This window comes from Podarcis vaucheri (genome assembly GCF_965113315.1).
Source record: "Podarcis vaucheri genome assembly, chromosome: 1".
Classification (NCBI taxonomy): domain Eukaryota; kingdom Metazoa; phylum Chordata; class Lepidosauria; order Squamata; family Lacertidae; genus Podarcis; species Podarcis vaucheri.
The window spans coordinates 135,455,747-135,468,714 of NC_138759.1; the positions used below are offsets into that span (position 1 = coordinate 135,455,747).

At 46.9% G+C, this 12,968-nt stretch overlaps 2 protein-coding genes across 3 annotated transcripts in view; one reads left to right on the forward strand and one right to left on the reverse strand.

Annotated features, from left to right (window-relative positions):
• Positions 1 to 7,697, reverse strand: part of LOC309528650 (uncharacterized protein C21orf58) — an 18,563-nt gene extending 10,866 nt beyond the window's left edge. The window contains exons 1-3 of the mRNA XM_082216269.1: positions 6,240 to 7,697; positions 2,554 to 2,611; positions 1,706 to 1,851 (exon numbers count right to left, since the gene is read on the reverse strand). Coding sequence (XP_082072395.1) covers positions 1,706 to 1,851; positions 2,554 to 2,611; positions 6,240 to 6,299 — 264 coding nt within the window. The 5' untranslated portion in view covers positions 6,300 to 7,697. The remainder of the gene's footprint in view (positions 1 to 1,705; positions 1,852 to 2,553; positions 2,612 to 6,239) is intronic.
• Positions 7,698 to 9,315: 1,618 nt separating this feature from the next.
• PCNT (pericentrin) overlaps positions 9,316 to 12,968 on the forward strand; it is a 76,474-nt gene continuing 72,821 nt past the window's right edge. The window contains exons 1-3 of one of the 2 annotated variants that reach the window (XR_014219341.1): positions 9,316 to 9,433; positions 9,945 to 10,094; positions 12,493 to 12,748. Coding sequence is in view for 1 of the 2 variants with exons in the window: in XM_082221079.1 (XP_082077205.1) it covers positions 9,395 to 9,433; positions 9,945 to 10,094; positions 12,493 to 12,748 (445 nt within the window). In the remaining variant the exon portion in view is untranslated. The remainder of the gene's footprint in view (positions 9,434 to 9,944; positions 10,095 to 12,492; positions 12,749 to 12,968) is intronic. The other variant, XM_082221079.1, reaches the window with a different exon arrangement.

A 12,968-nucleotide genomic window follows, 5' to 3' on the forward strand; every position in this document is an offset into this window, starting at 1 on the left:
TCCTTAAGAGGAAATATGAATTATGTTGCATTTTTTTCTAATTCACAAACCTTGATATGCCAAGTGTATCAGTGAGAAATGAAAAATTTAACTATTTACTAAAAATATTTAAATTTTTCATGACATAGGAGACCAGTGACTGCACTTCCCAATTCCATTAAACATTAAAACTGGTATGAGAAATTCTGGATTTGATAGGAGTAATGAGAGCATGGTGGGCCAACAATATTTGTGTCTACTGAGAGACACAAACCACTGAGATTTTACCCAATGCACGGAACGCCATCAAGAATGAGAAGCCCAATGGGTTTAACATAAGCGAAATGTGAAAAGCAAAATTAACTTATTCAAATAAACAACATAGCTCAGGTCCAGTAAGCCCAGTAACTCTCGCCAGCAGATCTTGCCCAATGAGGCAGTTGTGAGGACTGAACATCCCAGTCTTCCCACAGCTCCCTAAGATTCCTCCTCCCCTGCATCCTTCCCAAGCAACCTCTCTGTCTTGTCTGTCTTTGCTCTGTCCTCTTCATACCTCTGTGGGTTCTGGGAGACCAGGGAGGAGGGAAACCAGTCATTGCAGGAAGGGGAGACCTCTGGCTTCTTCAGCAGCCTGCCTGGTCTCTGCCTCTTGCCCTCCCCCAGCCTCCTCCTCTGCCTCTGATTCTGGACTGCTCTCTGCCACAGCCTCTTCCTGCCCACTAAACCCTGTTGCCTCTTCAGCTTCCACCTCCTCCCAGTCTTCTCCCTCATCCCACCACCAGTTCCCTGGCTCTGAGCCTTCTTCCGTTGGGGGTCCCATCCACTCCTCCCACCACTCCTCTGAATCCAGCCAATCCATGGCAAGCAGTAGCAGAAGGAGACGAAGCTAACTTGAACCACGTAAGTTTTAGTTAAGTTGAACTGCTGTACAGCTATGTGCTTTGCCCAGACTGCAGGGTAACATGTTGTCTGCCATCCCAGCCTCCAAGTAGTGAGAGATTCCAGGGGTTCCAGGCACTCACACAGGGTTCATGTTTCCTTTTGGGAATGAGGCACAGTGGAAACTGCGGTGTCTTTATATGTTTTATTTACACATATATACAACCTGGGCCTATGGTGGATGGGTTCACAGCATTGACATCCCAAGAAGGTCTTGTTTCTCCCATAGCCACAGCCTTGGATTCAAGCAGAATTCAGCTACGGCTTTCTCTCTGCCTTTTCCAGCCAGCAATTTTTTTGCATCTAGCTCCTAGCTCACTCAACAGCAGACTCTCAACTCTGACCTTTTGTCTTTCTAACTAACAGACAGTTTGGGAGGGACGCCCCCCCCTTCTCCCCTCCCCAGCACGGAGCTACTCCTTTGTTTCCTTAAGGACCCATCTTTAGCCAGCTATTACCAGGCTGGTCTGGCTATTCCATGCTGGAGCCAAGTATTTTTCCCTCCAAAGAAAACTCTCAACAGCATCCTTAGAGACTTCCAAGAGTTTAACAATCTGACCTTATATATATGTGTGTCTCCTCAGAAGTAAGTCTTATCAAGTTCAATAGCACTTACTCTCAAGTACTCTCATTTAGGATAAATAAAAAAATTCCTTCCTGTAGCACCTTAAAGACCAACTAGGTTAGTTCTTGGTATAAGCTTTCGTGTGCATGCACACTTCTTCTCATTTAGGAATGCAGGACTGCAGCCTTCATGTGTTGGAAGAAACTTCATAGTACTGAATCATAGAAATGTAGAATTATACAGATGGAAGGGACCCTGCGGGTCATCTAGTCCAACCCCCTGCTTGAAACATACCCTGAGCTGCTGCAGAAGATCCTTTCTTCGTCTCAATGCACTTTGCAATGCATTGCCATGGCTGCCGTAATTCCCTGCAAAAACAGTTGGAAAGAGTCTGCCATCTCCTTTAGTTTTACAATTTTGCAGTAATTTACAAAACAAAGGAAAGGGGGATAGATAAAGGAGGGAGAAAAAGTCATTTAGTTGGTGGTTCATTTATGGATCCAATTCAAGGCACTCACGCTAGTATTTAAAGCCCTAAATGTTTCAGGCCCCAAATATCCTTCCCTACAGGCCCTTCCGGGAGTTCCACCACCCTCAGAAATTTGGGAAGCAGCAGCCTGGGAAAGGGCAATAACAGTGGGAGCCCCTCTGTTCTGGAATTCTCTACCCACAAAGGGGTGTCTGGCACCTTCATTGTGTTGTTTCTGTCATATGCCTCTTAACCCTAGTTTTGACACCCAGGATGTGTGCTCTCTTATGTTTCTTATTCTCTTATGTTTAAACTCTTTTTAGCATTGTATTTTAAAGTTGTTCTATCATGTCCTGGGACCACATGTGAAGGTAAATAATCTAATAAATAATGATAATATAGGGTGGGTTTTCATTGCCTTCCTCACCATCAGAAGCCCTATAGGCCCATGGATCTGCAGAGAATGGAATGCAAAGAAAGTTTGCCACAATCCACATCTATCCCATAGTAAATGTTGAGAAATCCTGTTTAATGCATTTTCCCTCAAACCAACATTACAAATTGATTCATATGGAGATATGAGTGAGTTTTAACTGCTTACTTGCTGCAGAAAAGGAAGATTCCAAATCATCGATGTTTTCACGTTCATTTTCTAGTTTCTGTGGATCAAAGCAGAATGAGGATTAACAAAAAATTCAGAACCTCAGCTTTGACTGTCAACAAGTAATTGAACATCACAAAACCTACAAAGATTTGTGCAATCTGTGCGCTGTGAAAGTGGGAGTTGTTAGCACTAGTTTAAGTTGAGTCATAAAAAGGTAAAGGTAATGGACCCCTGACAGTTAAGTCCAGTTGCGATTGACCCTGGGGTGCGGTGCTCATCTCGCTTTACTGGCTGAGGGAGCCGACGTTTGTCTGCAGTTTTTCCGGGTCATATGGCCAGCATGACTAAGCCGCCTCTGGCAAAACCAGAGCAGCACGCAGAAATGCCATTTACCTTCCAGCCAGAGCGGTACCTATTTATCTACTTGCACTTTGACGTGCTTTCGAACTCCTAGGTTGGCAGGAGCTGGGACCGAACAACAGGAGCTCACCCCATCATGGGGATTCCAATCGCCGACCGGCAAGCCAAGGCTCTGTGGTTTAACCCACAGCCTCACCCGCGTCCCCTGTTGAGTCATACTTAGTACTTAAAGAATGTTTTCACCAGAACCAGAACCCCTCTTCTGTAGCTCCTTCTTGTCCTAAGACAGTTCTTGGCAGTGTGCTTGCATTCCTTCTTAGGATTTAAGTTGATTAGAGTGGTTAGAGAGCTGGTGTACGACCCCAGAGACCAGGTTCAAATCCCCAATGGGGAACTGTGGGCCAGTCACTGCCTAACCTACTTCACAGGGTTGTTGTGATAATAAAATGGAGAGGGGGAGCTCTGTAGAGAAAAGGTGGGATATAAATGTATTGATAATTTATTTTCTATTATTTCATACAATTTTATACTGCTGGATTGTAAAAAAAAACAACCCTTGTTTGCAAAAATACATTTAGATCTCACTTTTTTTAAATAAAATTTTTATTAAGGTTTTCACATATTTTTAAGACAAACACAAAAACATAAACAACCACAGACAAACACAACACAAATAACAAATATAATTTTAAATCCTTAATTTCTTAACCACTTTCCCTGACTTCCCCACACCTCCCCTTCTTGCATCCCAATTCCAATAGTTAACTCAGCAAGTTCTTATCCCCAACTTTTATCTTATTAATATTTTACTTAATTCGTCTTAATTAACCAAATTTAACTTATAGACCTCAATTAAACCACAATACTCATCATTTACGTCCTTTTCTAAGGTCGACCCAAATTCCCTTCCACAAATTTCCCAATTTTTATATTAATTACAAAACAAAATAACAAAAACAACATATAATTATACACCCTTTGGATTCCAAAACTCTCACCCCCCCTTTCCCGGTTTCGATCCCCAAAGAATATCCATCAACATTTAGATCTCACTTTTCCTCCAAGGAGCTCCAGGTGGCATACCTGGTTCTCCTCCTGCCTGCTTGATCCTCACAACCCTCTCAGGTGGGTGAGGTGGAGAGAGAGAAAATGACTGGCCCATCCTGGTCACCCACTGAGCTTTATGGCTGTGCTGGGATTTGAAGCCTGATCTCTGTGGTCCTATTCTATTCCAGCACTTCATCCACTAGACCAGAGCTTTCCCAACTTTTCATGGTGGTGACATGATTTTGACATGCATCATTTCACAACATGGTAATTCAGTTTCACTAGCAAACCAGAGGTTAAACCAACTTCTTTCCAGCTCTGGGAGGAGAGCGGGGAGTGTTTGTGTGACACACCTACGCACTGCAGCCGACACACTAACGTGTCGCGACACAGTTTGGAAAGCTCAGCACTAGACCAGTGTTTCCCAACCGATGTTCCGCGGCACACTAGTGTGCCGCGAGATGTTGCCTGGTGTGCCGAGGGAGGGAGGCGGGCGAGTCGGGCGGCGAGAGGCGGGGCGGCGGCGGCGAGGAGAGGCCGCCCAGCGCGGGGCTCTCGCCGTCTGCCTGCCTGGCTGGCTGCCTGCGTGGCGCCGGCACGGGGCTGTAACGTGCCCCACATAGGCACACGCGGGGCGGCGAGCGAGCTCCCTCCCACATCCCATCGCCGCTCACTTCGGCCGGCCTACTGGGCTGTCGCAGGCGGAAGGCCTGCGCATGCGCGAGGTATTCGCGCCTTCGGGATTCCCTTCACGCCTTCCTCCTCCCGGGGCCTTGAGAGCACGGGAAGCGGCAGCGGGAGACCGGCGTTGAGCCTGGTAGGTATTGCGCTTGCCAAGGCAGTCATTTGGGAATTGAAAACTTGCAAAGCAAGCAACCAGTTCAAACTGAAGTACGTGTATGCTTAATATCCTGTATCTGAAACCTGTTCTGCCCCTCCCCCACACTTGGTGCCATTTTCATCTACACATGCAGCAGAGTAAGTTGACCCAGAATAGTACCAATTCAGATGGCAGATGGGAGAATGACAGTGCTGAATGCTTTCCCATGTAGAACAGTCCCTGCAAATAAAAACCTAGCATATTTGGAAGAGGGATGCTAGCCTAACCATTACCTTCTATGCTGTTACTATTTTTTTTTTTTTTTACATGAGTAAAAAGTGACCTTTCCCCATCTGGCATGGTGGTGTGCCTCGAGATTTTTTTCATGGAACAAGTGTGCCTTTGCCCAAAAAAGGTTGGGAAACACTGCACTAGACTACCCTGGCTCTTTTCTATGGCGTATATAGGGGGAATTCTTGAGTAACTTATGGGATTGTGTTGGGCCAGAAATTAGGCAGGTCTGGGAGGATGAGTGGATGAACATGGTTTTAGTAAATTTAACATAGAAAAAAGGCTTTGAGAATGAAGGAAATGTGGGAGGGGAAATAGCTAAGACAAGGCCTATTTCAAAACATAAGCAAGTCTCAATATAACTGTAATGACTATGAGTTACTCGTGCATAAACTGGAGCCTCTCTAGGCTAATTTGCCTTGTTAAACCTTTCTGACTGCACAGCCCTTGCTCATCGCGGCTGCCTCAGTCGCTGGCAGAATCTTGTCAGTGGGCGTTTCTTGAACCTCTTCCAACATAAAAGTTGTTTGACACCCAGTCTCCTCCTCCTCTCACTGCGCGGGAGTCTTCTGCGCAGGGAAGGTGTGGGTAGCGGAGGACCTGGGCTCTCCTCACTGATGTCCAGTGAAGAGTCCTGGAGCCCTCTCTCCGCTTCCCCCATCTGCCCCCCTTTCTCCCTGGTGTTGCGCTGAATGGCTTCCCCCTCTACTGAGCTGTTCCTCCCCCTGCTGCTGGGTCCTTCGCCAGCATCGTCTGGGAGCCTCCCCTTCGCCTCTCGCTCCGATGTCAGTTCCTTGACAATAACCCAGGAAGGTGCCCCATGTTCAACTAGGCAGATATTAACTTTTATATTAGAAAGTTGGGAAGTTGATGCATCATGAATAAGGGTAGACTGTCAAAATATATTAAAAAGTAGTCCAGTAGCACCTTAGAGACCTGCACACTTCTTCAGATACACACACAATATGGACATCACATATTAGCTGTCAGGGTTTGTAAATTCCTTTGCTGATCAGCATGGATGGATACAGGGCAGAAGAGTTAACGAGTTAAAAACCCCGCTTTGGATATTTTTGGTTTGCCCACTACCAATTTAGTGCTAGTTTGCAAAAACAATAGTGTTGAAAGTTATAACCTAGATATGACCTTAGAAAAATTACCTTACCTTCTCAAGGAGTTTGAGTTTGAGTCGAGTCATGTGATCAGCCACCTCCGAGTCTGTCATCCTGACAAAATTTCAGGGCAACAGGCTCTTCAAATCACAAAGGACAGTAGTTTGTTTTTAAATGTGTGTTGCTTCTTTCTTCCTCCAGGCTCTTTGTCGAAATTTTCCATAAATACTCTGTGATAATTTCAGTCCCAAATTACAAAGGAAAAGAGAATCCTTTCAAATACACAGTGTCTCTTGCAGTGTGCACAGCATGGTTACTAAGATATTGCTCTGCTTGAACAACAGCAGCATTTTCTCAGCGGTTGCTGGCTTTCCCCATACAAAGTCACTAAGCCCAGCCCTGTGCGTTGCTAACATGCTCCTATGAATAACTCTGTTTAGCTCAGGTTACTCTGTAGCTGTTTGCATTGTCTGTGACCTAAACTAACTCAGGCACTAACCTGGTTCATATGAGGTTTGGTCAACTGAAAGTAAAAAAAAAAATCTATTTGGGTGAGGCTGTTCTTGATTCTATCAAATCAAATGAGGGTGTCAAACCAAGCATTTTCCAACCATCACTTAAAAGTACCTTAATCTAGGCAAGCCTCAAGGAAAGCCCAAACAGAAATTGGATATTGAGATAGCTGTCGGAACAGAATGAGACTCTTAATCTCAAGGGTCATGGGTTCGAGCCCAACGTTGAACATGAGATTCCTGCGCTGCAAGGGGCTGGACTAGATGACCCTCATGGCCCCTTCCAACTACACAATTCTGTGATTCTGTGCATTAGACCCACCAGTTCTTTCACTTTGCCAGATCTCCCTCTTCCTTCAAATTTCCTTTTACATGAAGTCACTGTACAATACAGGCAACACTTGTTTTGTGCGGGATTTCTGTTCCAGACCCCCATATGCGTCAGCAGAGCCTAAGTCCGTTCTGCCCGTTTTCATGTCATTTTTACGACATTTTGGGGCTATTTCCAAGTTCGGTGCCATGCGCATGTGCATGATTGCGTATCATTTGGACGCACCTAAATTGGTCCTTGCCTGTACAGAGAAAATAATGCATACCTTTTGATTCATTAATTGTTACAAACTGAATAAAATCCAACAGTAAAAGAGGCTCCAGCAGATTGTCTCGAGCTAGCTGGTTCCATCTGGCAATACAGGAGCAAGTATAGAACTTCACGCTGTGCATAGAGTACAGTGGTACCTTGGTTCTCAAATGCCTTGGTTTGTGAACTTTTTTTGGAAGCGAGCATGCTCCATTTTGAGTGCCATACTTCCATTTTGAGAGTTACACTGAGGTCTGTCTGTTTTTGCTATTTATTTTGCGTTTTGTTTTTGCGGCTCGTTTTTTGTTTTTGTGACAGTATGGAACCCAGTTCAGCTACTGATTGACTGCAGTACATTGTTTATTGCTTTTATTTTATAGCTCAATGGTCTCGTCAAATAGTAAAATTCATGTTAAATTGCTGTTGTGTTGTGTATTGTTTATATATTGTACTGCATTGTTTTTTCTTTTTCTTCTTTTTTCTTTTCTCCTTTTTGTAAGGTTTAAAAGTAATAAATATTATTTTTTTTTTTAAAAAAGGAGGGGGGGAGAGCCAAGCAGCAGAGCCAGCCCAATACATCTTACTGCTCCACATACAACCCCCAGCCCTCCCTGCTGGTCTTGCCTGCATTTCTGCCAGCCCCGTCTCCCCAACTGTACCCCCACTGCACTGCCAAAGTGGTGCTTGTGATGCAGCGAGGGCAACAAGGCTGTGTTGGTGGTGCAGGTGAAGAAGCATAGCTGTCAACTTAGATTTGAAAATAAGGGACCAGCAGCCTCAAAAATAAGGGATCAGCAGCCAAAACAAGGGATTTTTCGGGCACAGGTATGTTCAACTTCTGAGCCCCTCCGAGCCAAAGGCAGAAAGCCCAGCCAGCAGCCAAACAAAGCCTGAAGCCTCAAGGAAAACCACCGTCACCTCTCCACTGGGAAGCGCTGAGCAAAGGCGAGTCCCCAGGCAACGCAGCCGATTTGATTGGCACAAGGCATGCAGGCTCCACCCCCATTCGTTCTTAGACTTCTTATTGGGTGAGCAACGCAGCAAAGCAACACATTTGGAGCCTTGCTCCTCCCTGGCCGGCGGGGGGGGGGGGAGGAGCTGCTTCCTTTGAAACCCGGGAAATTTAAGGGACATCATCAATAAGGGACAGCAGCAGGACATGGAGCTGGGATAAGGGACGCTTGACAGCTATGCCCCGGAGGGGCTGGCAGAGGAGCAGCCAAGGGTGCTCCTCTGCCAGCCCCTCTGGGGCATAGCTGTCTGAAGCCAATGGCTTGCCTCCCTCCCCACACAGACAGGAAAGGGGGAGGAGCCAAAGCGCAGGGCGGCGGAGGGAGGAGATGGGGACACCACCACCACGTGATCGTGACATCATAAGCACGTTCAAGGGCAGGTGGAAATTCCCGCTCTTCTCAACCTCATTTAGTGTAAAAAATATAATAATCTAACAGAAGTTTTGAAAAATTGCCCTGCGGTTTTCCTTAAAATAAAAAAGATGTTTTTATATTTAATCTCTTAGCTGCCTTGAGTCTCTGTCAGGGGGAAATAGAAGTCTCTCTGACACCCCCGGGGGGGGGGGAGGGGGGGCTCCGGCCATTCCGGGCCGAAAGAGACGACGGCGCCCGCCCGCCCCTCAACGCCGCTTCCCGGCCCGGGCGCAGAGCTCGGAAAAGGCCCTTTCCCTCCTCCGGAGAGGAGAAGCAGCCGCTGATTCCCCCGGCGGGGACCCGGGAGGACCAACCCGCCTGCCGCCTCACGGCTCGCCGCCCCGCCAGGATCGGGCCCGGGACAGCAGCCCCGCCCCCCGCGCGGTCACATGGGCGATCTGGGCGTCGCTTCCGGGGGAAAGGGCGGGACACGAAGTTGAATCGGAGTTAGAAAACACTACACGGCCGCGCATCCGAGGCCTCATTGGCTACTGGCGCTGCTAATCGGCCGTCAGCGCGGGCGCCCGGCGGGTTAGCCGCCTCTCAGGGCTCGTCTCGCTATTGGACAGCGGAGTTCGGGGCGAGGCAGCCCATTGGCTGAAAGTTTTTTTCCAGCTCCGACGGTTGCGCGGCCGTTGAAGCGGGCCTGAGAAGCAGCGTCCTGAGGGGAGCAGCGGCCGGCCGTGGAAATGGAGCGAGAGGCCGGTGGCGGCGGCGGCGGCCCGGAGGTGTTTCTTTTCTCCGCTCGAGGGTCGGGGCTGCGGCGCTTCTGGGGCTGCGGCGGTGGCGGAGTTCCAGCGCCCGCCTCTCTCTCGCTGAGGCCAAGCGCCTCACAGCAGCAGCGGGCGGGCCGGGGGCTGGGCGCCCACAAGAGCCGCCGTCCGTCCCGCTTGGCGTTGGTTTGCGACTACAGTTCCCATGATTCCCGGCCCAGGGGCCGCGCTGGCTGACGGGAGTTGTAGTCCGCCTTGCGCGCAGAGCATGTCCCGACCAAAGGGGGGAGGGGCGCCCCAGATTCATCTCTCCTCTGCCCCCCAAGAATGACTTGCGCACCTTTCTCCTTCAACTCGCCACTGCAGATTGTTGAAGGCTCTCCAGGCCCTCCTAATAAGCATTCCCTTAAGTCTCTGCAATAGTTCTGCCCTGCACCGATTTTTGTTTAAGCATTCTGAACAGATGGTGATGCATTCTTTAATTATACTTTAAGAAAGGTCTTTAATGATATTTTCTTCTCCCTAGGTTCATGAGCAAGAACATTATTGTGAAATACGTCAACTAATTGTTCAGCATGAGGAAGAAATCAAAGAGTTGCACACTAAATTAAAGGAGCAACAACAGTTGCTACAAAAAATGGAAGCGACACACAAAGAAGAGATGCAGCAAGCAGAGGTACAATATTAGCTACAGCAATAATTCAAAGGTCCTTTGCTGCTGCAAATACATATGAAATAGGTCATTTGAAATAAGTGAACACAGGGAAGATTATAAACTGTAAACCAATATCATTTTTTTTAAAATAATCTGTCAAATGTTCACAGTTATTTGCCTATAGAATCAGAAATGCAGAGTTCTAAGGAAATATGAGGATCAGCTGGTCCAACTTGCTGCAATGTAGGAATCTTAGCTAAAGCATCCATGACAGATGGCCATCCAACCTATGCATAAAAAACTTCCAATGAAGCAGAGTCAAGGGATTCCATTCCAGTCTCTGGAGCAGGGAAAACAAGCTTGCTCCATCTTTCATGTGACAGTCCTTTAGTATTTGAAGATGGCTAGCATATCTCCTCTCAGTGTCCTCCTTTCCAGGCTAAACATATTCAGCTCCCTCAACCGTTTCTCTTAAGGCTTGGTTTCTAGACCCTTGAAAATCTTGGTTACCTGCCTCTGCACCTGTTACAGTTTATCAATATCCTTCTTAAAGTGAGGTCCCCAGAATTGGACACAAGACCCCAGGTGTGGTCCGACCAAGGTAGAATAGAGTGGTACTATGACTTCCCTTGATCGGGACACTATACTTCTGTTGATGTATCCCAGAATAGCGTTAGCTGGAGATGCTTCTTCAGGTATACTGGGCCAGCATTCCATAGGGCGGGCGCTACTACTGAGAAGGCCCTCTGACTGGTTCCCTGTAATCTCACTTCTCACAGTGAGGGAACCGCCAGAAGGCCCTCAGCGTTGAACCTCAGTGTCCAGGCTGAACGGTGGGGGTGGAGACGCTCCTTCAGGTATACAGGGCCGAGGATGTTTAGCGCTTTAAATTCAACACTTTGAATTGTGCTCTGGATTAGTTGTAGTTTCCCGGTCACCTTCAAAGGTAGCCCCATGTAGAGCGCATTGCAGTAGTCGAAGCGGGAGATAACTAGAGCATGCACCACTCTGGCGAGACAGTCTGCAGGCAGGTAGGGTCTCAGCCTGCATACCAGATGGAGCTGGTAAACAGCTGCCCTAGACACAGAATTGACCCGTGCCTCCATAGACAGCGGTGAGTCCAAAATGATTCCCAGGCTGCTCACCTGGTCCTTCAGGGGCGCAGTTACCGTATTTGGAACCAGGAAGTCCCCTTCACCTGGCTGTCCTGTCCCCCAGAAACAGTATTTCTGTCTTATTGGGATTCACCCTCAATCGGTTAACCACCATCCATCCTTCAACTGCCTCTAGACACTCACATAGGACATTCACCGCCATCACTGTTTCTGATTTAAATCGGAGGTAGAGCTGGGTATCAGCAACATACTGGTGAACACCAAGCCCCAACCCCCCGATGACCTCTCCCAGCAGCTTCATATAGATGTTAAAAAGGATGAGGGAAATGATGGAGCCCCAAGGAACTCCACAAGTGAGTGCCCAGGTGTCCAAATCCTCATCCCTCAACACTACTTTCTGGACATAGCTCAGGGGAAGGAGCAGAACCATTGCATAACAGTGCCCCCAGCTCCCAATCCCTCTAAACGGTCCAAAAGGATACCATGGTTGATGGTATCAAAAGTGACTGAGAGATCAAGCACAACCAGGAAACTGCTTACACCTCTGAACCTAGCCTGCCAAAGATTATTGACCAATGCAACCAAGGTGGTCTCAGTCCCATGATAGGGCTGGAATTCCAATTGGAAGAGATCCACATGGTCTGCATCTTCTGGGCGTGCTTGGAGCTCAAACGACCATCTGCTCAAACAGCTTGCCCAGGAATGACTACTGGGTGATAACTGGCCATAATGGCCAGGTCTAAAGATGTTTTTTTTAAAGAAGCAGTTTAATAACCACTTCTTTAAAGGGGTCCAGGAAGACTCCCTCACAGAGGGAAGCATTCACCACCCCACTACAGAGCTCATTGGCCAGCCTTGTCTGGCTTGCTTTTATGAGCCAGAATGGGCAAGGAGACAGGTGATCGGTTTCACTTGTCAAAGAAGCCTGTCCATATCCTTAGAGGTAATTATTAATAAACTGAATAAAGATACCTTCCTTACTGTCTAGTAAAAGTCACTATCATTGTGATTTGGGAAAGGTGTTTTAACATTAACTTGCAGTACCTCATTTGTCACCAGCACTTTGCCCCATTGTTAAAAGTGGAATCAAGGTTTGAGGGAAATTAGGGTACTAACTAAGCCTGGCCCCTTTCCTTGATGCTCACCTTTTCTGGTTCCTGCAGAAACATAATTCAGTGCCACGTGACATCCCTGGTGCAAGGATGTCCAGCTGGCATAAGTGAGCCATAGGATTGCACTGTAATAAACTGAAAGTAATTGCAAGCAGGGTTATGGGTTTCAATTATTGTCTTTCTTGACTGCAGGCCCTTCATAATCTTAAACTGGAAGCTTTAAGGCTAAGTTCAAATAACACACACACATCCCAGTTGGAACTGATGCAGACTAATCTGAGAAAAGAGAAAGAAACTGCCCTCATGGAGTTGCGTGAGATGCTCAACGATAAACATGCTCAAGAAGTAGCAGTTCTACAAGGTCAATACCATTTTGAGCTGGAGCGTATTAAAGAACAAAGTGATAAGGAAAAAGAAGAAATGGTCGTGAAACATCTAGATGCCATGGGTAATCTACCTTGTAGTTTTCAGCCAAAATATTGCAATCCATAGAATACTAGCGCAGACATTTTGATGTTTTATTCAGTGCTGTTTGAGAGCAAAATAAATGTCAATTTTAATCATAGCAGATAATACTTTGAAAATGATTTAATAATGTACAGAGATTATATAAAATTTAATTCTATAATTTAGAAGAACATAATGCATTTTGACAAGTGTGCTGTAAG